We start from the raw sequence: 22,721 nt of genomic DNA, 5'->3' as shown, positions 1-22,721 counted from the left end.
AGGAATTGGCAAGTACCGGAGGTGCTTTTCCTATCTAATTTGCATCCTCCATAATCCGCATCAGAGAAGGCATGCAAGCTAAAGCTAGAGTCTCTAGGATACCAAAGTCCTAAACTAGGAGTGTCCTTAAGGTATCTAAAGATTCTCTTAACAGCTAGTAAATGTGATTCCTTAGGGCATGATTGAAATCTAGCACATGAGCAAACACTAAACATAATGTTCGGTCTACTTACAGTTAGATAAAGCAAAAAACCAATCATTGACCTATATAATTTAACATCCACACATTTACCTCATTCATCTATGTCAAGCTTTGTTGATGAGCTTATTGGAGTGTCATGAGGTTTCCTATTTTCCAGTCCAAACTTCTTGAGCATATCTTTGACGTACTTAGCTTGATTGATGAAGATGTCATCTTTTCTTTATTTGATTTGGAGTCCCAAGAAAAATGAGACCTCTCCCATCATGCTCATCTCGAATTCACTTTGCATTAGCTTAGAAAATTCTTGACAAAGGACATTATTAGTAGAACCAAATATTATATCATCAACATAAATTTGAACGACTAATAAATCTTTACCTTTATGCTTTAAAAACAATGTAATGTCAACATTCCCTTTGGAAAAACCTTTTTCAATTAAAAAGTTTAACAATCTTTCATACCAAGCTCTAGGAGCTTGTTTTAAGCCATAAAGCGCTTTTGTCAATTTAAGAACATGATTTGGAAATTTTAAATCTTCAAAACCAGGAGGTTGTTCCACACACTTCTTTCTTTATAAAACCATTTAAAAATGCACTTTTAACATCCATTTGATATAATTTAAATTCATGAAAACATGCAAATGCTAATAACATTCTAATTGCTTCCATCCTAGCTACGGGAGTGTATGTTTCATCATAGTCTATGCCCTCTTCTTGAGTATACCCTTGAGCAACAAGTCTAGTCTTGTTTCTCATTATATTACCACTTTCATCAAGCTTATTCCTAAATACTCATCTAGTACCTACAGTAGATTTATTACTAGGCCTTTCAACTAATGTCCAAACTTTACTCCTCTCAAATTGATTTAACTCTTCTTGCATAGCCAAAATCCAATGTTCATCTTTTAATATTATTAGGCTCTATGCATGAAATAAATGCAACATAATTAAAAATATTTCTAAGAGAGGATCGAGTTGTTACCCCTTTGGATGGATCACCTATAATCTCACCATCCTTGACATAGTTGTATTCCCTTGGGTAAGAGACTTCCCTTTCTTTAATGGTTGGATTCTCGAGGGGATCATGAGTTTCCTCATCTTTCATTTGTTCCTTTGATGATGGTTATCCGACGTTGAACGTCATGTCCAACATTTGTATTTATAATGCCTACATCATCATTCACACAAGAATCCTTCCTCGGAAGGAGATTATCATCGAAAACAACATGTATAGACTCTTCTACAACTAAAGTTCTTTTATTAAATACTCGATAAGCTTTAGAATTTAAGGAATAACCCAGAAAAATTCCTTCATCACTTTTAGCATCAAATTTGCCAAGATTGTCTTTACCGTTGTTTAAAACAAAACATTTACATCAAAAAGGATGAAAATAGCTATTGTTAGGCTTTTATTATTTATCATGCTATTTTGTAAAATCACGTGTAGAACATTTATTCATTAAATTACTATGGCTGAGCTAGAATAATTGTATTTAATACTAATATTTTAGAAAACTTTCACTTGCATGAATTGTTATTATTGGCATTGCAGTCAATTCCAATTGTACTTTTAATTTATACTTGTATAAAAGTGGCTTGGTTGTCGACAGATCCGTTGTAACTGGACAACAAAGGGTGCTACTAGCAGTGATGACAAGCAAAGCTCTGACACCAAAAGTGTAGTGGAACTAACCAATAACTCATCTGATTTGTGTGTTTTGCTGTAATTTATTATCTTTTGTTCAAAATATCAAATATTTACAATAATTATTACATTGTTTAATGCAAACCTTATAACTATTAGTACTTAATCATTTTATTTAACCTTTATATACCTTTATTTTTGTGCCAAATGGAAAATGTGTAGAACATGTGACTCCAATGGTATTATTTTTCTAGCATTAGTTATGAACATGTAAAATGCAAGAATTAAGAATCGTTTCTTTCCTTTAATGACAATTAACATTCGACAAAATGTTATTTCCCTATTTTTTGAATGTGAACTTTGCTAACCAAAAACAATAATATCAATTGTATAAACAAATGATCCCTCTTGATGCCTCTTTAAGTACCCACTCTTGGACAACAAACTATAATGTGTTGGAAGCTCCATATTATCTTAAAGATTAACAAATAAGGAAGCAATAAACATGTTTAAAGAAAGAAGGCAACAAATGTCCAAAAAACGACTTTTAGCATGTCGACAAAACTAAAAAATTCTTGAACAAAAGTGAGTTGACAACAGCTAAAAGGTTCAATTAGGCTGTTTGTTTAGCTTATATATGTATGATTGATTCTAGTTTTAGATGTAATAGGAATAGAAAGAAGAAAAACGAGAGAGATAGTTAAATGTTAACATGTATTTTCCTTAATGCAAATTTTGATTTATATGTTATGAAAATTATTTGATATATATCTTGTAGCACCCTCAGACTGATGCGGGTGACCCGATCCGATCCTAGGTATTACATTGGGGCCACCGGAGCGACCCACAGTAAAATCCATGAAAAATTTACCTTTTGATAAAACATGTAAGATAATAAAACAATTTATAAATAAAATACAAGTTTAAAAAACCATTCACATATTACAACATAATTAAAAGCATACAAGTTCAGACTCAGTATATATATATACATAAAATCAAATGTGACCTATATGCCCCTAATTACACTTGTATTGTAATCTTCAACCCAAGTCAAAGGAACTCCCATTACAGATGTCAATAGTTGCACTAGATCAACTCTTTTAACCTGAAAGGGTGAGTAAAAGAGTGAGCTTAGAAAAGCTTAGTAATACAGAACTACCAGATGAATGCAATAGGTCCTCGGGTATATGGTAAATCATAGCTTTCCTTAGTGGGACACATCATCAGATTCTATCGATGATTTCAGATTTCATTAGTCTTCAGTTACACACAGGGATTTATGGTATGAAAGAAGTATTCATAAGATTAAATTGGGGAGTCTAGTGTGTTCCAACAAAACGGAGAAATGTGTACAGATCCTTTAAAAACATTAGTAGTTTAAAACATATTTTAAAATCACAGTAATACCCTCCAACTGAACATCTATAAGCAGTTTTTCCAGAACTACATCTATAAGGACTTACTCTAAGCACACAACATTGGGATGTGGGAGTGCCTTGATTTTTTCCCTGTTCCGGTTAAAGGCCAAAATGCTGTCGACGCCTTTGTTAACGATTCTTATGTCAAGCATGTGCTTAAGGTTAGTTTAGATGATACCAGAAATGACATATATAACATTGGCTCGTATGACAATATTAAGGATGTATATACACCGGAAAAGGGATCCGTCGAGAGTTATTCCAGTTTGAGATATTATTACGGCAAGTATTACGCTTCCAAGACTTCCTTCGACAATGCCAAGAACTGAAGAATCTTGATGGGTTGGATTAATGAATCATCAAGTGTGGCTGATGATATCAAGAAAGGATGGTCTGGTATCCAAGTAAGTTTTTGTTTAGTTATTGATTGTTTATTAAGTAACTTAAGTTGAAAGTTACCAAGTTTCAATTAAAACCATCCTTTATGGCATCTAATTTTGCAGGCAATTCCTAGGAATATTTGGCTGGCCGGATCCGGCAAACAATTGGTGCAATGGCCATACCCGAAATACATAATCTACGTTCGAACCATGTTAGCTTGACGAACAAAACACTTAAGGGAGGATCCGTTATCGAAATTTCCAACATCACTGCAGCACATGCAGATGTTGATGTTTCATTTGAGATTGCTAATTTAGATAAAGCTGAGGTGCTGAAACCAAGCCGACCACAACTCCTATGCAGCCAAAAGGGCGTATTGGTTAAAGGCAGACTCGGTCCTTTCGGTTTGCTGGTTTTGGCTTCGGATGACCTGAAAGAGAACACTGCAGTGTTCTTCAGAATATTCAAAACCATAACAAACATGTTGTGCTAATGTGCAGTGACCAACCCAGGTCTTCCCTAAATTAAGACAATGACAAGACACCATATGGACCCTTCTTGGATGTGTACATTAGACATCAAAAGCTGTCATTGAGGAGCCTGGTAAGTTACAGCTTTAAGATAAGTTTTTACATTGCGGATAAATCGGTTGCGGTTGCAGGTACGGGTTCGAATGCCATATTAACGTATTTACTCGAAAGAACTAAGCTCGGATTAGATCGGAAGAAAGGTCTGCCATGAATACCATTTTCATCAAATTTTATCATTGTTTTGAACAGATAGACCATTCCGTAGTGGAAAGCTTTGGTGGGGGTGGAAAAGTTTGCATAACATCAAGAGTTTATCCCACATCGGCAATTAACAAGGCTGCCCACTTGTGGGATAAGCTCAAGCCATAAAGATCTCAAAGTTGAATGCTTGGAGCATGAAGACAGCTAAAATCAACTGAAAATACATATATATTTTCAGAATTTCCATCCAATTATAGTTGTAATAGAAAGAGGGAAACACATTTGATGTTGTTTCAAAACCATTTTCTACCATTTTAATTCACTTGTAATTTTTACTATTTGCTCTTACATCATATGTTCATCTCTTGGTAGAATGAAATAAAAGTAAGAATGTTGTTGACTGTTGAGATATTGGTTAATGTCCTATGATTTATGCATGGATGAGTATAATTGGTCACATGTATGTAGTGATCACTTCTTAAACTCGATCCGAATATTATAAAAAGTTGGTAACCGAATATGACTTATATGGCTCGCTTAAGAAAGTGGAAGATCAATCGGAAATAATAATAATAAGTTCGGTGATTCAATAATAAATAATTTGTTTTAAGATCCGTGAATTTTGATAAATTTTCTTAAAGGTTAAATATCGGGGTTATTTGGTTATGAAATTATCGAAAAGAGCAAAATGGATAAATTACGAAAATGTCCTTGTACTGTAAAAGACAAAGACTTCCCTGGAGGTTGTAAAATAACTCGGAAAGAACATACTTAACCAATTATCAGAAACAATGCATATGATTGAATTGAAAGGAATTATTGAAATGTCCTCGAGCTTCGTAATTACTATAATAACCTTTAATGATCAAAGAAGCAAAATACTCTGAACGCTAAAAGAATTAGAATACATTCAAGCCTAATTTATCGAAAGTATGTCACTGACATATTTGAATGAAATGACGATGATACGCTTATAGTGTAAAAAACACAATGGATGGCTAGGATAATGGAGACGACCTGAGAACTCGTCTCTTGATACACTTGAACCTTGGAATCATCGATTTAAAGTCCGGATCTATATAGGAATGCCCTGAAATATAAAATAACCCAAGGAACATCTAAGCACTGTAATAGCTAAATACCCTCTAGTTCTAAAATGAATAAATCAACCTCGAATACCAAATGACCTAGAAATTCTATTTCTTGAGATAACACCCAGATACTGAATTATCGAAGGTACTTTACACGTCTGAATTTCATGAAATGACTAAAGTATACGACCAAGTTGAACGGATTGGAAGAACTGTATGTATATGAACTTTGGAAATGATTGAATTACTATGAAAACTTCAAAGTGATAGGGATAGACTTAACTACCAATGACCTAAGTACCTTCAAAGACCTAGAATTAAGTGAATGACTCAGACAAGTTTGGAAAAGTTGATGAACTTAAAAGTAGTATCGCCCTCAAGGGTTTTAAACCCTGGATCAAGCACGTCGACAATTATTGGCATCGTTGCAATGCAGAAAAGAAATAAATACCCCTGGAATACCTATTCGTCTCCTCAAGAACTGATCAAGGATGATTATGATATTAATCAGATCAATTGGTGCAATCAGTAATAACAAGTGAATAATAATGAAGTATCACAATCCTAATGATTGACAAGTATTACAGTGTTGGGGTCGTTGGTGCAATTGGACTCAAAATCCTGATAATTCAATACATGATCCTGAATACCCCTGATTGTTTGAGTAATGAAATCACTCTTTGTATATCAGAATATGGAATTATTCTGATATAAAGGTTCCGGAACACCTTCCTAATCCACCTGAATCAAATGTCTGATTAGATCCATTAGTAATCGATCCCTTTCAATAGGACCTCGATCCTAGAATCCGATCAAATTAAATAAGTTTCATGTTTTCTATTCCTGATAACTACCGAGTACCTTTGAAAAATACTTGGATCCTCTAGTGTGTTCCCCATGTACTACATGATTGTCTTATATGTTTTGAAATATGTTTCACCGTAATTATTGATTTACTGACTTATGAACTATGACTACATGGTATGTGTTTTCTTATTTCGGTTTTCACTGAAAAATATGATCGTTCTTGACTATTGGGAATCATGAAATTTACTGTTTATGAACTATGATTTTTGTTTCACTGGTTATACTTGAACTATTTTATTGGGACATTATATGGGTAGGCTGAAGGTTCAACTCTAATCAATCTGGTAAATCCTTACGGACCTAAGGTGATCCTTGGGTAGGCTCTCAGGCCCCAAGGCACTCCATTGGGTTAATCATAGGACTATATATGGTGCACAAGTGGAGGGAAATTATATGGTTTATTTCATTGTCACGTTTATGAGATTTTATAGGATCACGACCCAGATATTACGATTCATTGTTAAAATTGATTTCTACTGGATTTTTTATGGGTAGAATTATGGAGTATGGAGGTTTAACCCTGATCCAGCTAGTAAATCCTTACGGACCTAAGGTGACCCTTGGGTAGGCCCTAAGGCATTTCCTTAGGTTGGCTCCCTTTACTGTGTGCTTAGGGTAAGCCCTTATAGATGCAGTTTTGGGGAACTGCATAACGGTGTTCGGTTGGAGGGTTCCACTATGATTTTGAAAATATATTTTAAATGGTTAATGTTTTAAAAAGATTTATATCTTTTCATTGGTTTTTGTTGGAACACACTAGACATCTTATTCCAATCTCTTGAAAACATGGTTCTCTGAATGTTTCCTATGAACTAAGATTCTTATGACTTTCACTCGATGAACTACTAGTGGAACCCCAGCTCATCCTGAAAACCAGTATACGTCTGAATCACAAGGAAATTTTATTGTTTTCCATTTACATGCATGTTCTTCAACATCATCTGGTAGTTCTTTATTACTGAGCTTCCCAAAGCTCACTTTGTTACTCACCTTTTCAGGTTAAAAGGATTGAACCAATGCAACTATCGTCATCGGTATGGGAGTTCCACCGGCGTTGCTTGCGAAGTACGGTGCATGTGATTAGGGGGCATGTAGGTTGAATTTTGTTTTTTTATCTGAGTCTGAAATATGTTTTATTTCTGAATATTGGTAAATTTTACTTTTTTATTTATAAATTGATTTATGATTTTAATTGTTTTAACAAATATTTTAATTTTTCTGAGATTTTTACGGTGAGTCACTCCGGTGGCCCTAATGTGACACCCCAGATCGGATCAGACTACCCGTATTGGTCTGAGGGGTTACTCTTATTATCACCGATTATCCATTTCAACAATTAATTTTATTGAATAAAGAAAGAAGAAACGCAACAAAATTATAATCTTAAAAGAATATATAAAAAATTTAAATTAATCATATTAACTAATAAATTTTTAAAAACTAGAATATAAAATAACCACTTAATATAAGTATAGAAGAAAATGTTTAAAAGACCTAATTAAAAAACTTAGAAAAAAGTCATACAGAAAAATATTATTATTTTCAGTGAAATATAAACATTATGTATACCAACATAAAAAATAATAATGATCATGACAACATAATAACAATTAATCTATCGTAATTCAAGCATCATCTATGTGGGTTTATTGAAAGCACCAATCAATATGAGATAGTTAATATAAGAATCTAAATTATAGGGATCAACAACCGAATAAACAGTAAATGGTGAGGCAACCTCAAATTAAATCTTGAAAAAAATATGGGAAAATAGTATAAAAAAAGCATCTACCATTTTCATTAGGAAATAAGAGTATTTGTTGAACAAAATAACATAAAAATTTAAATAGGTAAAATTAAAAACTAAAAGAGATTGAAAAGAGACGAAGAGAAATAAGAGAAGATGAAGTAAAATATAGTGAGAGTTATGACAAAGCATGATGCTTATTGAAGAAATTGATCGAATCAAATAACCAAATGAATATTTTATTTTTGGTTTCGACTGATCGGTTTATTCAATCGACTGATACGCTGCACACTTCTGTTCTTATCAAGGTCTGGAAACTTAATGGTTTGAATTGCCAACCCCACCAGAACTCACCATATTGGGATGATCTATCTGTTCAAAAGCAAAACAAAATGGTTAAAAATGGCTTCTTTTCAATCATCAATCTTAAATTTCTAAATACAGAAACTTTGGGATCTCAAACAAAATTTTGTTTTTACCAACAATGGCTCTGAATTACAACTTTTGCTGTTGAATGTCCACATCCATGAAAACACCATATGTTTCCTTATCAGTATGAAGATGCATGAATGAAAACAAAATTATGCTTTTTTTCTCATATAAATAGAGTTATCAACTTCTCATCCATCTCAATTGTGCCATGCTAAACAATACTAACTCTAATGTTGCCTTCTTTTTGTTCTTTGCTCTCTTTGTTGGACATGGAATTGTGGAGCTTCAAGCTTTGCACCATGTTTACATTCAAGCTGTTAAATCTTATTCTTCTGCAAAACAACCTTATAGAACTGGCTATCATTTTCAACCTCCCAAGAACTGGATCAATGGTATAATACATACATACATACATACATACATACATACATACATACATACATACATACATACATACATACATACATACATACATACATACATACATACATACATACATACATACATACATACATACATACATACATATGTTTTTTCACATAAGGGGTTGCTTCCTTTTTTTATATCTAACTATTTTTCCCTGTTTGATTGTTGTTTGTATCTGGTTTGACTTCGGGATTTGACAGATCCTAATGGTTAGTACTTCTTATTAGTGTTTCTTGTTCTTTTCTTCATGAATTTGCCTATGATTCTAAAGAAATTACTGATATAATTTCCAGGAGTTATGGTTTACAAGGGAGTTTTCCATTTGTTCTACCAATACAATCCAAAAGGTGCTGAGTGGGGAAACATTGTGTGGGCTCATTCTACATCAAAAGATCTTGTAAATTGGACACCTCATGAGCCAGACATCTATCCATCCCAGCCATCTGATATCAAGGGTTGCTGGTCCGGTTCAGCCACTATCCTCCACGGTGGCAAACCAGTGATTCTCTACACCGGAATCGAGCCCCACCAGAGAGAAGTCCAGAATCTAGCCATCCCCAAGAATTTGTCCGACCCTTACCTTAGGGAATGGGTCAAATCAGACAATAACCCTCTGATGCAACCCACTGCTCAGAATCATATCAATGCAAGTTCGTTCAGAGATCCAACAACTGCATGGTTAGGCCCTGATAAGAAATGGAGGGTCATCATTGGAAGCCAATTGAACAGCCAGGGATTACTCATCCTCTACAAAAAGTAAAGATTTTGTGAACTGGTTTCAATCCAAAACCCCATTGCATTCTGCTAACAACACCGGGATTTGGGAATGCCCTGATTTCTACCCTGTTCCGATTAAAGGCGAAAGCGGTGTCGACACCTCTCTTCATGGCCCTTCTGTCAAGCATGTGCTTAAGGTCAGCTTAGATGATACCAAGCTTGACTTGTATACCATTGGCTCCTATAACAATGTCAAGGACATATATAGACCAGATGATGGATCTGTGGAGGGCGATTTGGGGTTGAGATACGATAATGGAAAGTACTACGCTTCCAAGAATTTCTTCGACTCTGTCGAGAAACGAAGAATCTTAATGGATTGGAATAACGAATCATCAAAGCAGGTTGATGATATTAAGAAAGGATGGTCAGGAATTCACGTATGTTTTTGTTTATTTATTGCTTGTTTATTAAGTAACTTAAGTTGCAAGTCACCAAGTTTCAATTACTACAAAGTCTATAATCAATTCTCCATTATGGTATCTAATCTTGCAGGCAATTCCTAGGAAAGTTTGTCTCGCCGAAAATGGAAAACAATTGGTGCAATGGCCAATAGCCGAAATACAAAAGCTACGTGCAAACCACGTTAGCTTGGCAAACAAACTGCTTGAGGGAGGATCTGTTATTGAAGTTTCTGGTGTCACTGCAGCACAGGTGACTTAGTTTTGCTGGTGAAAAGGTACACAGACAATGAGTTCTCCCATATTCATCTTCATACTTGTACAGGCAGATGTTGAGGTTTCGTTCGAGACAAAAGATTTCGACAAAGCTGAGGTGCTGAAACCGAGCTGGACCAACCCACATATCATATGTCGCTGAAAGGGTGTGTCGGTTAAAGGGAGACTAGGTCCACTCGGGTTGCTAGTTTTGTCATCTGCCGGCCTGAAAGAGCACACTGCCGTGTTCTTCAGAATATTTAAATGACATAACAAATACGTGGTGCTAATGTGTAGCGACCATCCAGGTCTTCCTTAAATGAAAATACTGACAAGGCAACATATGGTGCTTTCTTGGATGTAGACATTCAACAGCAAAAGTTGTCATTGAGAAGCTTGGTAAGTAACATTGCCATTTTTAGATTTAGAGAAGAGATCCATCTGATCCATTGCTGGAAACAAAAAAGTTTGAGATCCCAAAGTTTCTGGATTTAGAAATTTAAGATTAATGGTTTTGAAGAAGCCGTTTTTAACCATTTTGTTTTGTTTTTGAATAGATTGATCATTCCATAGTGGAGAGCTTTGGTGGAGGTGGGAAAGTTTGCATAACATCTAGAGTTTATCCCACATTGGCAATTAACAAGGCTGCCCACTTGTATGCTTTCAACAATGGAACTCAATCCATAAGATTGAAGATTTGAATGCTTGGAGCATGAAGAAAGCTAATATCAACTGAAAATACATATATTTCCAGAATTTTGATGGATTAAATTATGATTGTAATAAAAAGAGATGATGCATGCGGGGAAATACTAAACAATCTGATGTTATTACAAACCATTGAATCTGAATTCATTTATCAAAACGGTATTCTTCGTATTAAACAGTAATATTTTCAAGTTCTGTATAAACTACAATAACACCAGCCCTTCTATAATTCATAGCTTCAATCTGGATGCAGATGTTTTGAGCTATATAATTTGCTTTACTCGAACCTAAACTCCTTAGATCAACTAAAAGGAAGGCAACATCGATGCAATATATAAAGATTTCAGCGATGAAATAGGCCGATGCTTGGATCTCAAAAGTTGGAGTTGTCTGTGCTAGCTGAAGACCAAAGTTCAGCTGAAAACATGACGTGGAATGATCAGAGAGCTTTGTCGTTCTGTACGAATAGCTCCCATGGATGAGCCTGTGAAAACTGAAATTATGACAATGATTTTGCTGCAAAAACTAAAGAAACATAATTCGAAGATATGTACTACGAAAAGTGGGGCGGTTTCTTGGTCGAATTAGCTTAAACAAATGTTGTCATCAATTTGAGGCTAATCTTGATTTCCCATTTTTCTGCCTGCAAGGAGCACTCATAGAAGAAAGGTGAATCATAAGTGGTGTGTAAACAAAATTTAGAAACCAGGAGATAAAAGATGAGAAACCAACCAAAATGAATGCTTCTTTTCCTGAGCTAATAGCTCTTCGAGCCGTATCTGTGTCTTCCATCAGCTCACCAGTGTTTCCCTTTGACTCCATGCAAGTACAAACTTCTAGAATCTGGGAGACAGAGAGTCGTTAGAACCATGATGATGTCTGTTCTAATTGCAATGAGAGAGCAAATAAACATTGGGAAGGAAAAAAAACATTTTAACGATCCATTTTGCTTGTCTATGTTCAGAAGTGATACAAAGCTAGACAAAAACTTTCCCTTCCTATGGATCCTTCTTATAATCCCCTTTTCCGCTCAACGTATAAATAGCACTTTAAGTTGCAAGTATGGAAGGGCAAAGACAGAAGAAACTTCCATGAAAGACATCATGTTCCTAAGTAACTAAGAAAAACTGCTGAAAGAAGAGTGACGAGGACACAAGTTTTAATCGTAATTAAGTTCTCCTATCCTTCCCTCAAAAAATAAGACCTGAAACAGAACTAAAATAAATTGACAATAAACCAACTATTTTAATACAGGTCTGAATTGTACCTTCTTATATGCCGGTGATAGTTTAAGTTGCTGTTGGAGCCAGTTATAGACAAATGCATCCTCTTAGAATCTCTTCTGTTCCATTTCTAGCTTGTATATCTAAACACTCAAATCTATCCATCATTAGAGGGGATCAAAATTACTGAATCAAATGATGATCGATCTGCTTTGAATAGTAGAGCCTTTGTTATTGTAAACTTACATTTGATGACCTCAAACCTGCAGTACAATCATAGCAGTGAAATCAAACAGGAAAGCCAACATTGAAAGAACAGATTATCATTTAAAGGAGTGAAGAAAGTAATAGAAAGCAATTCCATATTCTGAGAACAAACGGAACAAAAGTAGTTAAAGACTTGGAAGTTGGAAGGAAGAAGAAACGCCGGCAAACTTGTTACATAGATCAAAATCAAGCAGCAAGTTTTTCCAAAAACAGCGCTTAAAGCAAAACAACCAAAAAGGACGTAAAACATGACAATAATTATGAACTTACTTGTGTTGCAGTTCAATCCTAGCTTCAATCAAGCAATTAGCAAAGTCTCCAACCTACATAAGGGAGGATAGTATGTTAAAATTGTGGGAAATTAAAACTACTAGAAATTCCGAAGTTAGGTACCAGAATACAAAAAAAAAAAAAAAAAAAGTAAAAGTGGGGGAGATAAATGAAGCCTTATTGCCATTGGCCAACTGAATCTCGCTGAAATGCACCAGAACTGTACATTTCAAATCAATTTCCAAGTAACAAAAATCATACACTATTTTCATGTGAAGTCAGAAATGTTGTATCAAGTACGGAATACAAAATCCTCTGGTATTTCTCTCCCGAGAGTTTTGAGAGCAAATAATATTCATTTGGCCAATAATATTTTGAGAAGCAAGCGAAAGCTCTACCACCCAATAGTCCATGATCTACCAGTGAACTGCGAACTTTAAACCACAAACTTCACCAAAATCTTCAAGGTTCTGTAATTAAATCTTATGAGAATTTAACTGCCCTCATACCTTCCATCTCTATTATTCAACAGAAATATGAAAACTTCACGATGATCACCATGTACAAGCAACTTTCTTTGAGACCACATCTTTTGAAGCATACTCGTAGGATTAACTCATGCTTAATCTGAAGTTCCGGGTCTAATTCAGAATCTATCCACTCAAACTCTTCAGACATGTTAATAACATTTGATAATATCCCATCAAGAGAATACAAGTCTTTCTGAATTTCTCAAATGCTGGCAAACAAGAAACCCAGCAATCTAGTTATTCGGCACTAGAAAAAATGTAGTTATTCTTGGTTGCAATTTAATTGAGACCATCATCTCACATTGAGCATATTGTAACTCCATCAAAGCTATTTTTCATATGGTAACCAAAAGAACTTTAAACCGGTGCTTTATGGGGCAGGAATATCAACGGCATAGTTCGACGACCATCTTACCTAACAGTTAAAATAAAACCCTTGCTTGCAAGTTATGTCAAAATGTAACTAGATTTCCTCAAATGACTTGATTCAGGTAAAAGTTATCAGATTCTCTTTCCCACTCTTATCTTCCTTTATAGCATCTTGTTGCAGAAAAGAAATGACACAAATGAACAATTCCAAATTGGATAGTCTTACCTCCTAAACAAAGTATGAACTTTAAACTATTGCTTGAAATGAGAAAAGACTTGACCAAATTATTCCCCAGATTGCCTAAAAATGAGTTAAAGAAGTAAAAACGCACTTAAAGATAAGCCATATATTTAAGCTACATTAAAAAAAAAAAAAAAGAGGTCTTGAAAACTAAAACTAATAAAAACTACACAAAATTAACCTTTTATCATCACTTGCCAACTAAATCAACAGATAAAAGAAAAATGAAAAAAGAAGCAACCTGAATCAATGTTAATCCTTTGTCTTCATGGCACTTAACAAGCTGATCATACTGTTGCTTGATCTTTCTCTGCGTTGCACTACCCGTTGATGTAAATGGGTACAAGCAAACAAGACCCGATTCTTTCCTTTTCTTCTTATCGTCCTCCGAAAAGCTACACCTTTCTTCACCATTTTCTTCTTGGCTTTTGGAATTCAATCTCTTCTTCTTCCCTCTTTTCTTCTTCTTCTTCTTCGTCCTCTGATCCTCACCAGTCACCACCCGGTTCACACTGCTCCCCACTCGACCCAACCCGAACCGACCGACATCCCCTTTCTGTTGGTTTTCACCCGTAAACAAGCTAGCCCATTTCGCAGAATCGGGAGGCATGATCTCAAGGAGAAGCGAATGGGGCAAATGGGTGGAGTCGTTTTCCCGGGTTTGTGGCTCTGTATCGTTCAAAAGGGTCGATTCATTATGGGGTTTTCCCTCCTCTTGTACCTGTTGTTGTTGGTTATGGTGTTCATTGTAGTGGAAAGAAAAGAATAAGAATATGAAAGAAAGGAGAAAGAAGAAGAAAAACATTGGGAAAGGATGGGTGCAAAAGCAAACTAAAAACAAAAGGGGAAGAAATGTTATTTAATGTAAAATAGGAAAACTATGGAAGAAGAAGATTTGAAGATTTAGCAGAGAAATTGAGAGAGAGGGGGATGAGATAAAGTGTTTGATCATTGATGTTTGGTTACAAAGTGGCTTACGATCCTTCCTAGTACAAGTGTACAAAACATACAAGGTACTGCGTTTCTCATAATGGAGACGTAAAAGATTATAGGGAGAACAACATTGACAGTCACTGAACTTTTAGAAAATCTTTACTTTAGTCAATAAACTTTCAAAAAATATATCACAGTCATTTAACTTTTATTTCTCATTTATTATGATCGTTGGCGTTAGTTGTCATTAAAAAATACTAATGTGATATGTTAAATTCTTCTTCATAAAAAATATTAATTTTTTAAATTGGAAACCATCCCAAAAGTCTATTTTTTGATGAATTGAATTTTTCGATGAATGGAACGGTCGATAATCAATCTCAACGACAGAAAGGCTTTGTCTGGTAAGAAGATTAACATAGTTTGATTTCAAATTGATACTATAATTTACAGGACAAATCAATAAATTTTAAGTTTTAATTTCTATTGGATTGTTATCTCCTTCATCGTCGTTTCTACCACCATTTGGTGATTTCTCTTGTCGGAAAAAATCACTAAATTATTTTTTTCTTTTCTTTTCTCCTTTTAGTTCAAATTTCTCCTCAAATCTCAATTGAAATTAAAAGCTACAACTTTTTTTTTATCTATCACTATCAATCGCTTGATCAACTCGAAGTCAAACTTCATTAATCTTCTAACCAAATGAAACATTTCCACTGTTGAGATTGATCGATGATTGCTCTATTCATCATAAAATCGACCTTTGTGAAGATCACCAATATGAAAAATTAAGAGATTTTTAGGTGAAGAATACGTTATTGTTTCACGTCAACATTTCTTAACCACGGTGATAGTAATGAAATCGAATTAAAAGTTTAGTGATTGTAATACAAGCTGTAAAAGTTTAATGACTAAAGTGAGAATGTCTTAAAAAATAAATGACTGCCAATATAGTTTACCCAATATAATAATCAATATTAATTATTATAAAATGTAATTCATGAATATATTTGTATTTAATTTAAAAATAAATATAAATAAAACATTTAAATTTAAAAGTTTATGCAAAAAAATTACCTATGATGAAACTCAAATATAAAATTGTAATATAGAAGAGGGACTAAAACCATAGTTTCACCGAAACTATTATACATGGGATGATTGACAAATGGAATTAAAGCCGCTGATGAGGGTGGAAATCATGCGGTGGTCAACGTATGAGGTCACAATTTGGTCTTTTCCTTGGTGAGTGATGTGTGAACTGAATATAGAAATCTATTAGTTTCAATCTTTTTCTTAATTAGGGTAAATTACAAATTTAGTATCTAAAATTTTTATAATTCTTATTTTACTCATTATACTTTTAATTTTTTTTCAGTTCACACTCAATTTAATAAATTAATTATTTTTATTACTCGATTATTAATTTCATAACAGTGTTATGACGTGGCATATTTAATATTTAATACGAAAAATATTTTGAAATTAAAAATCCAAATAGAACCCAATCTCATTTCATAAACATCCTCTCTCTCTCTCGTTTCATCTGAATCTCTCGCGCGCATTGCTGATTGTCCCTTTGCTGCAATTCGGTGTCTACATTTGCTTAGTCATGTCGCTTATGCTCTTCAGGGAGTGGGTTTACAAGGGAATGGTAATTATTCTGGATAAGATTTTCTGGAACAAGTTTGAGCTCATTTAAGATATAATCTGTTTTGATATTCTCATTTCTGGATTTTAGAGAGAGAACAAACACGATTCAAAACCACTGTTAACGCCTCCATCATGTTAGTAACATCATCATCATTCACAACTGAGCTTGATGAAACATAAAACTCATGAAAGAAATTAAATGGAGATCGATTTTTTTTTTAAAAAGGCTAATTTAAATCCAATTTTCAGACCCTTATACCAGCTCTTATAGCCGTAGTTTTGTTTGTAGCCAATCGGCAATCGCAGACACAGCTTGGTCTGGCTCATGCTTTCGATTTCCTCAAGCTCTTGAGCTTCTTCAATTGTATTTTCTTTGAAGATTCAATGATTACTTCAAGTCCAAGATGGTGCCCACTGTTCGCCTCTGTCCCGGTTTTACCTCTCCACTTCAGCCTTTCATTTCTGCTCACCTAATACTCATCGTAAAACTTGTTGAAACCAATGTTCTTCGTTTTCCCATTTCCATCCTAGCCAAAGCAAGTCACATGACAGTGAAGAAGACGAAGGGTAAGGCAGGTGGGGTTTGGGTGGTCAGTGAGATTTTGAGGTTGGGATACTGAGAGTGATCGGTGGAGCCTGGGGTTTAAGGATTGGAAACAGAACTTTGTATCTGCGTTCTTCAGCTGAACTGAATGTCTCAAGTCAAACATTTGTCTTTTACTTTATTTTTTAATTATTTTCTTTTTTATATAGGAAATTTAATGATTAAAAATAATTTAAGTGAGTACCGTCGTAACTGTGTGAGAAATTTAACGGAAATTGATTAAAAAATTCAATCTATAAAATTAAATGAGTAAATTAAAAGTTTTAAAAGTGTATTGAATAAAATAAAAATTATATTGAAGTTTAGTTATTAAATTTATAATTTACTCTTTTAATTAATATAAAAATGATCATATTCAACCTGTTAACATCATTTTTTCTCTTTCATTTTTAATAGATATTGAAGACACTAAATTTTTATCCCGGTTCTATTATTTTTATTATAATAATTATAATTATAATTATTTTATTATTAGTATTAAATAATTTTATTTATTTTACAGGCCAAAATATTAAATCACAAGGCCCAATTACAAGAAGCCAAACCCAAATCAGAGAAGCCCAACTGAACCAGCCCAAGTTTGGAAACCCTAAATAGATTAGGGTTCAATCTTCTTCTCAAGCCACCTTGCTCCGTTGGATCTAGCAAGATCCAACGGTCCATAGATCCCCAACCAGAACCCTAGGGTTATGATAACCCTAGGGATCACGCCGCCGCTCCAAGCTTCCAGACTCCTCAGCTACCACACAGCAACCCCTCCACGTTGGTGCCTCAACACGGCACCACCATCGTCGAAGTCTCCAGAACCGCCACGAAGCCACACACGTCACTGCTCTAGGGGTGAGTCACCATAATAGTTTGGTGACTCACCAAAGCTTCCCCCTTTGGTCTGGTCCGAGCCGAACACTGTGGTGGCTATAAAAGCCACCACCCAAACCTGCAAACGAGGAGCGACTGAGGGATACCGAGAAAAACAGAAAAAAAAACCAAACACAGAAAAAAGGAGGAACCACCAATAATAGACAACAACAAGAACACGAACCCATAGCAGCCAATATAACAGAAAGAGAAGAAAAGAAGAGAGAGCTTACTCTGTCATTGGAGGCTTTCGAAACGTCGCCGGAAACCTTCGAAATTCGAAGGTAAAATCCTAGATATAGGAAATTCTAAGGGCTTTTAAGATAAATAGAGGTCGTATTCGGCCTTAGGAAGTGAAGATCTACATTTTGGTGTATTTTGAGTTTTCCGGCCACCGTTGTGGCCGGCGGCGGCGGTTATCGCCGGAGCGAGGCGGCCGGTTCTCTCCCCCGGTGGATGATTTTAGAGAGAAGGGGGAGGAATTCTCTCCTAAGAGAGAAAGAAAAGAAATAAAATGAAAAGCTTTGGCCCTTAAGGGCCGGTTATAGGGTTTTTATGCCCTCATCAAAACGACGTCGTTTCGATGAGGGTGTATGTGTAATTTCGCGCATGGTAAAATCATTTACTAAGCCATCTGAGTTTGTAACTTTTACGTTTTAGTCACTGGAATGATTTTCTGGACATTTTAAATTTTTATTCGAATCTTATTTTATTTTTATTTTAGTCCTGGCCAGTATATTTATATGTTTAGGGTAAATATTATATTTAGTCCCTCAGATTATAATATTTTATATTTTAATCACTAATTAATTAATTAAGGATTAATTACATTAGTAACACCTAGTTTTCATAATATTTTAAACTAGAACATTTAATCTTGATATGTCATAATTTAGTCACTAATTTTAATTATAAGTTTTATTACTTTTTATATTTAATTTTAATTTTATTTATTTTACTCATTGTTTATTTATATTTTAATTCTATATATTTAAATCATTATTTTCATAATTATTTTATTCATATAAATATATACCTATATTCTTTTAAATAATAATGTTTATTTATTTTCAATATCAAAGAAAAGGATAGTCTTAAAACAACTGGATGTTCTATTCTGGTATTTTAAATAATTAAACATTATAAAAATTATAATTTAGTTTTATTAAAATTATTAAAATTTTAATATTTATTTTTATTTATTAATATCAAAGAAAATAGCTGTCTTAAGGCACCTAGAAGTTCTTTTCTGATATTTCTAAATAAAACATATTTTTATAAATATATATATATATAAATTAGTGTATATTTTTCATAGTTATAATCTTAAAATAATAGGATTATAAATTAAATATATTTTGATTTTTTTTAATTATTAGAGACAATTTATAATTAAAAAGTACCAATTTTGGGCGTTGTAGGGGTGCTAATCCTTCCCTAAACGTAACCGACCACGAATCCCTTTTTTATTAAAAAGAACGAATTTTTGGTTATAAACGCAGATCAGTTCATCTTTTAACTGATGTTTTCTTAAAACTCTTTTAAAAGAAAATTTTTAGGTATTCGACCTACCTGACCTAAAAGGCTGATGGCGACTCCCAAATTATTTTATTTTAAAAACCATTTATTCATATCACTTTTCCTGCCAAGTAAAAAATTCGTGCCCGGACGAAAACCGGTTACGACAGCTTGGCGACTCCGCTGGGGACGATGTCTGGTCAAACTTTTAAAATCAATTATAAAATGTCTCTATTAATTATAAATTAAAAATTCATATATTTAATTTATAATTCTTTCTTTTCAAATTTTTTTATATACTTATATTTTTATAGTATTTATAGTAATATTTCATTTTACTTGTAAGTATTTTATTTCATTATTTATTTTTCTGTCAGAGGTTTGAACATTTCTCCTCACACACAACACTTGCATTGCATAACATAAAGCTCTATAATTGAGTTTGTCCTTTTTAAGTGGGAGTGAAAGCGACGTCTTCGTGAGAATTTATTCTCCGTGTCAGACCTAGCAAGTAACTTTCGGGGTTCATATGCTCTATGTCTTCGTGAGAATTTATTCTCCGTGTCAGACATAGAGAAGTGTATCCCCTCGAATTGAACTCGATCCACTTAAGTCGTTAATGGACTAGGATTGAGGATTGACAGCCCAAGGGGCATCAACAAGGACAGTTCGAGTACCTTTACTCCTAGAACTGAAAACCTACATATAATAAACCCTAGAAACTCTCCCGATCTGAAACCATTGTCAGTAGGTATACACAAAGGAGAAATAAGCTCTAGCTTTTAATTTTTTTTATTTCCTTTTCTTTTTCCTGAATAAATGCATGCGAACTAGAAATCATGCGATTAGGTTAAATTTTCCAAACAAAGCATGGAACTAGAAAGCATGAGATTAGGATTTATACCTTGATAAATAGAATTTTTCTTTCCATTAGTTGATACTAACTATTCTATTTTTTCTTATTTTTTCATGCATGTTACATTGCTCTAATCTATTCATATTGATTTCTTTTGTTTGTATTGCATGATCATGGCATAACCAAAAGGTGTTTACTGGAAAGACTGTTCATCATATTGGAAAGAAATCGTAAATGGACAAAAAATTTATGATCAAACAAAATATGATGCGGCCAAGGAAAGACATCCTGAGGAAACTTCGAAGATAGAAGCAAGCAATGCACACAGAGAATCAGTTATATTAATACCAAAAGTACTCCACAAATATTCTGCCAGATTGATACCAAAAGCAGTCTATGGTAAGAGCATCAGTCAGGGCATTCAGAGTGGAGGAGGTTTTTATGAAACTCAAGCATGTTATTTGAAGGACTTGAACGACCAAAACAAGAAATTGAGCACAGAAATGAAAACTATGCATGAAGATTTTCAGAAAATCAGTCAAGCCTTTCAAAATATTGGCCTAGGAAGTACCCCAGAAGAGTGGATCACAGGGGTCACCAAGCTGAAAAAGAACTGCAACATATATGAAGATCTTGTTCAAGAACTTCTTAGACAGAAAGGATCTCTTACAAGGGAAAATGAGCAACTTCGAAAAGTGACACATAAGATGAAAGAGAATGTCATAGAAGAAGTTGCATTCCAGACAAGCAATATGGTTCTTAAATGATAGATTTAGCTGATTTTACAAGGAGATGAAGCAGACTGAAGACTCAACTTTTTGAGCATGAATGGAAAACTAATTAGGCTTTGGAAACGTTAGGAGTAAAATATATCACTATATGTAAAGTTTTGTTTGATGTACCAAAACTTTTGCGTTCAATAAAATCTGTTCTAAGATGATCACTCTTGAGTAACACCTTTTCATACATGCATTTGTATTTTGCATTTGTACATTTTTACGTTTGTATTTACATTTACATTTTTAAATTTACATCATGCATTAAAACGTATTTAATTAAATAATAATGTTTATTTATTTTCAATATCAAAGAAAAGGGCAGTCTGAATATAACTGGATGTCCTATTCTGGTATTTTAAATAATTTACATTTTTACAATTGCATATTTACGTTTGGCATATTTGCATTTTTATTTTTATGTATGTTTGCTTTTGCACAATTTGTATTCTTATTATTACATTCACATATTTACATTTGCCTTTGGCATCTTTGCATTTTTTATGTCATAATACATTAAAACATTCATTAAAATAAGGATTTCAAATGAAGTGATCTTGGTTTTTCCTCGAAGCAAGAACGCTCATCACGATATAAGAAAAATGTCTAAAGAAACTGAGGATAAGCTAGCCAAATTTGAGATAGAGCAGAAAGAAATACAAGAGGAATTAAGGAGAAAGTTGGCACAAATTGAAGCTAATATCACAAATTCTCATATCGATTTACTGAACAATATGAAAGAAATGATTGAGAAGTACCAGACAGCTGGAAAGAGTCTTATTGAAAACCCTATAAATTCTTTTGGGTGTTACACCTGCTCATATTCCTGAGTTCACCTCTGTACCCCAGGAAATTCAATCACCGATTTACTTCGCTATTAAGAACTCACCATATCAAGCTGGAGCATCGTTCCCCACTGATTGTCCTACTACTTCTGAGTTGAAGCCTGATGAATTTTGTATTAGTAATGAGGTCCTTGACCTAAACAAATCAGTTGAGAAGGAAAAAATCACTCAACTACTGGAAAATATAGAAGAGGTGATAAAATCTATAGAGACAGTTGAGTCATTTTATGGGTTTGATGCCAAAGAACTAAGTTTGGTCCCTGGCCTGGTTATTCCACCAAAGTTCAAGGTTCCAGATTTTGAGAAGTATAATGGGACCACATGCCCTTCATATCATATCACTATGTATTGTCGTCGTATGACTGGCTATGTAGAGAATGAAAAATTATTGATCCACTGTTTCCAAGACAGTTTATCTGGGTCTGCATCCAGATTGTATAATCAGCTAAAACATACTCAAATACGTTCTTGGAGGGATTTAGCTCAAGCTTTTTTAAGTCAATACAAGCACATGATTGATATGGCCCCTGATCGAACAATGTTGCAAAGCATGAATATGAAGTGCAATGAAAGCTTTCGAAAATATTCACAACGATGGAAAGACGTTGTTTCTCAAGTACATCCATCATTGACTGAAAAAGAGTTCACTACTTTGTTCATCAGCACATTAAAATTTCCTTATGTTAATCACATGA

At 34.0% G+C, this 22,721-nt stretch overlaps 1 protein-coding gene and 2 pseudogenes across 1 annotated transcript; 2 read left to right on the top strand and 1 right to left on the bottom strand.

Moving 5' to 3' along the window:
- The first annotated feature begins 3,329 nt into the window (after positions 1-3,329).
- On the top strand, positions 3,330-4,547 carry LOC120179629 (annotated as a pseudogene).
- A 4,181-nt stretch (positions 4,548-8,728) lies between these two features.
- On the top strand, positions 8,729-11,215 carry LOC120179662 (annotated as a pseudogene).
- Positions 11,216-11,236: 21 nt separating this feature from the next.
- On the bottom strand, positions 11,237-14,827 carry LOC120179663. Its single transcript, XM_039185198.1, has 6 exons — positions 14,225-14,827; positions 12,844-12,896; positions 12,493-12,569; positions 12,351-12,452; positions 11,816-11,926; positions 11,237-11,726 (listed from the first exon to the last, which is right to left on the bottom strand). The coding sequence occupies exons 1-4, from the start codon at positions 14,786-14,788 to the stop codon at positions 12,394-12,396; spliced, it is 753 nt and encodes a 250-aa protein (XP_039041129.1). The 5' UTR covers positions 14,789-14,827; the 3' UTR covers positions 11,237-11,726; positions 11,816-11,926; positions 12,351-12,393.
- Positions 14,828-22,721: the final 7,894 nt, after the last annotated feature.

This window comes from Hibiscus syriacus, unplaced genomic scaffold (genome assembly GCF_006381635.1).
Source record: "Hibiscus syriacus cultivar Baekdansim isolate YM2019G1 unplaced genomic scaffold, ASM638163v2 tig00112443_pilon, whole genome shotgun sequence".
NCBI lineage: Eukaryota > Viridiplantae > Streptophyta > Magnoliopsida > Malvales > Malvaceae > Hibiscus > Hibiscus syriacus.
Note: the sequence above shows the minus strand (reverse complement) of the source record. Positions and strands in the feature narration are given on the sequence as shown.

What these genes read in the sequence shown, in the direction of transcription:
- LOC120179663 (XM_039185198.1), bottom strand. Translation starts at nt 14,788, where the DNA reads ATGTTTTTCTTCTTCTTTCTCCTTTCTTTCATATTCTTATTCTTTTCT. An exon ending in AAGGATTAACATTGATTCAG is followed by an intron (nt 12,897 to 14,224) that starts GTTGCTTCTTTT and finishes TCCCTTATGTAG; the next exon opens with GTTGGAGACTTTGCTAATTG. An exon ending in AGGATTGAACTGCAACACAA is followed by an intron (nt 12,570 to 12,843) that starts GTAAGTTCATAA and finishes ATTGTACTGCAG; the next exon opens with GTTTGAGGTCATCAAATGTA.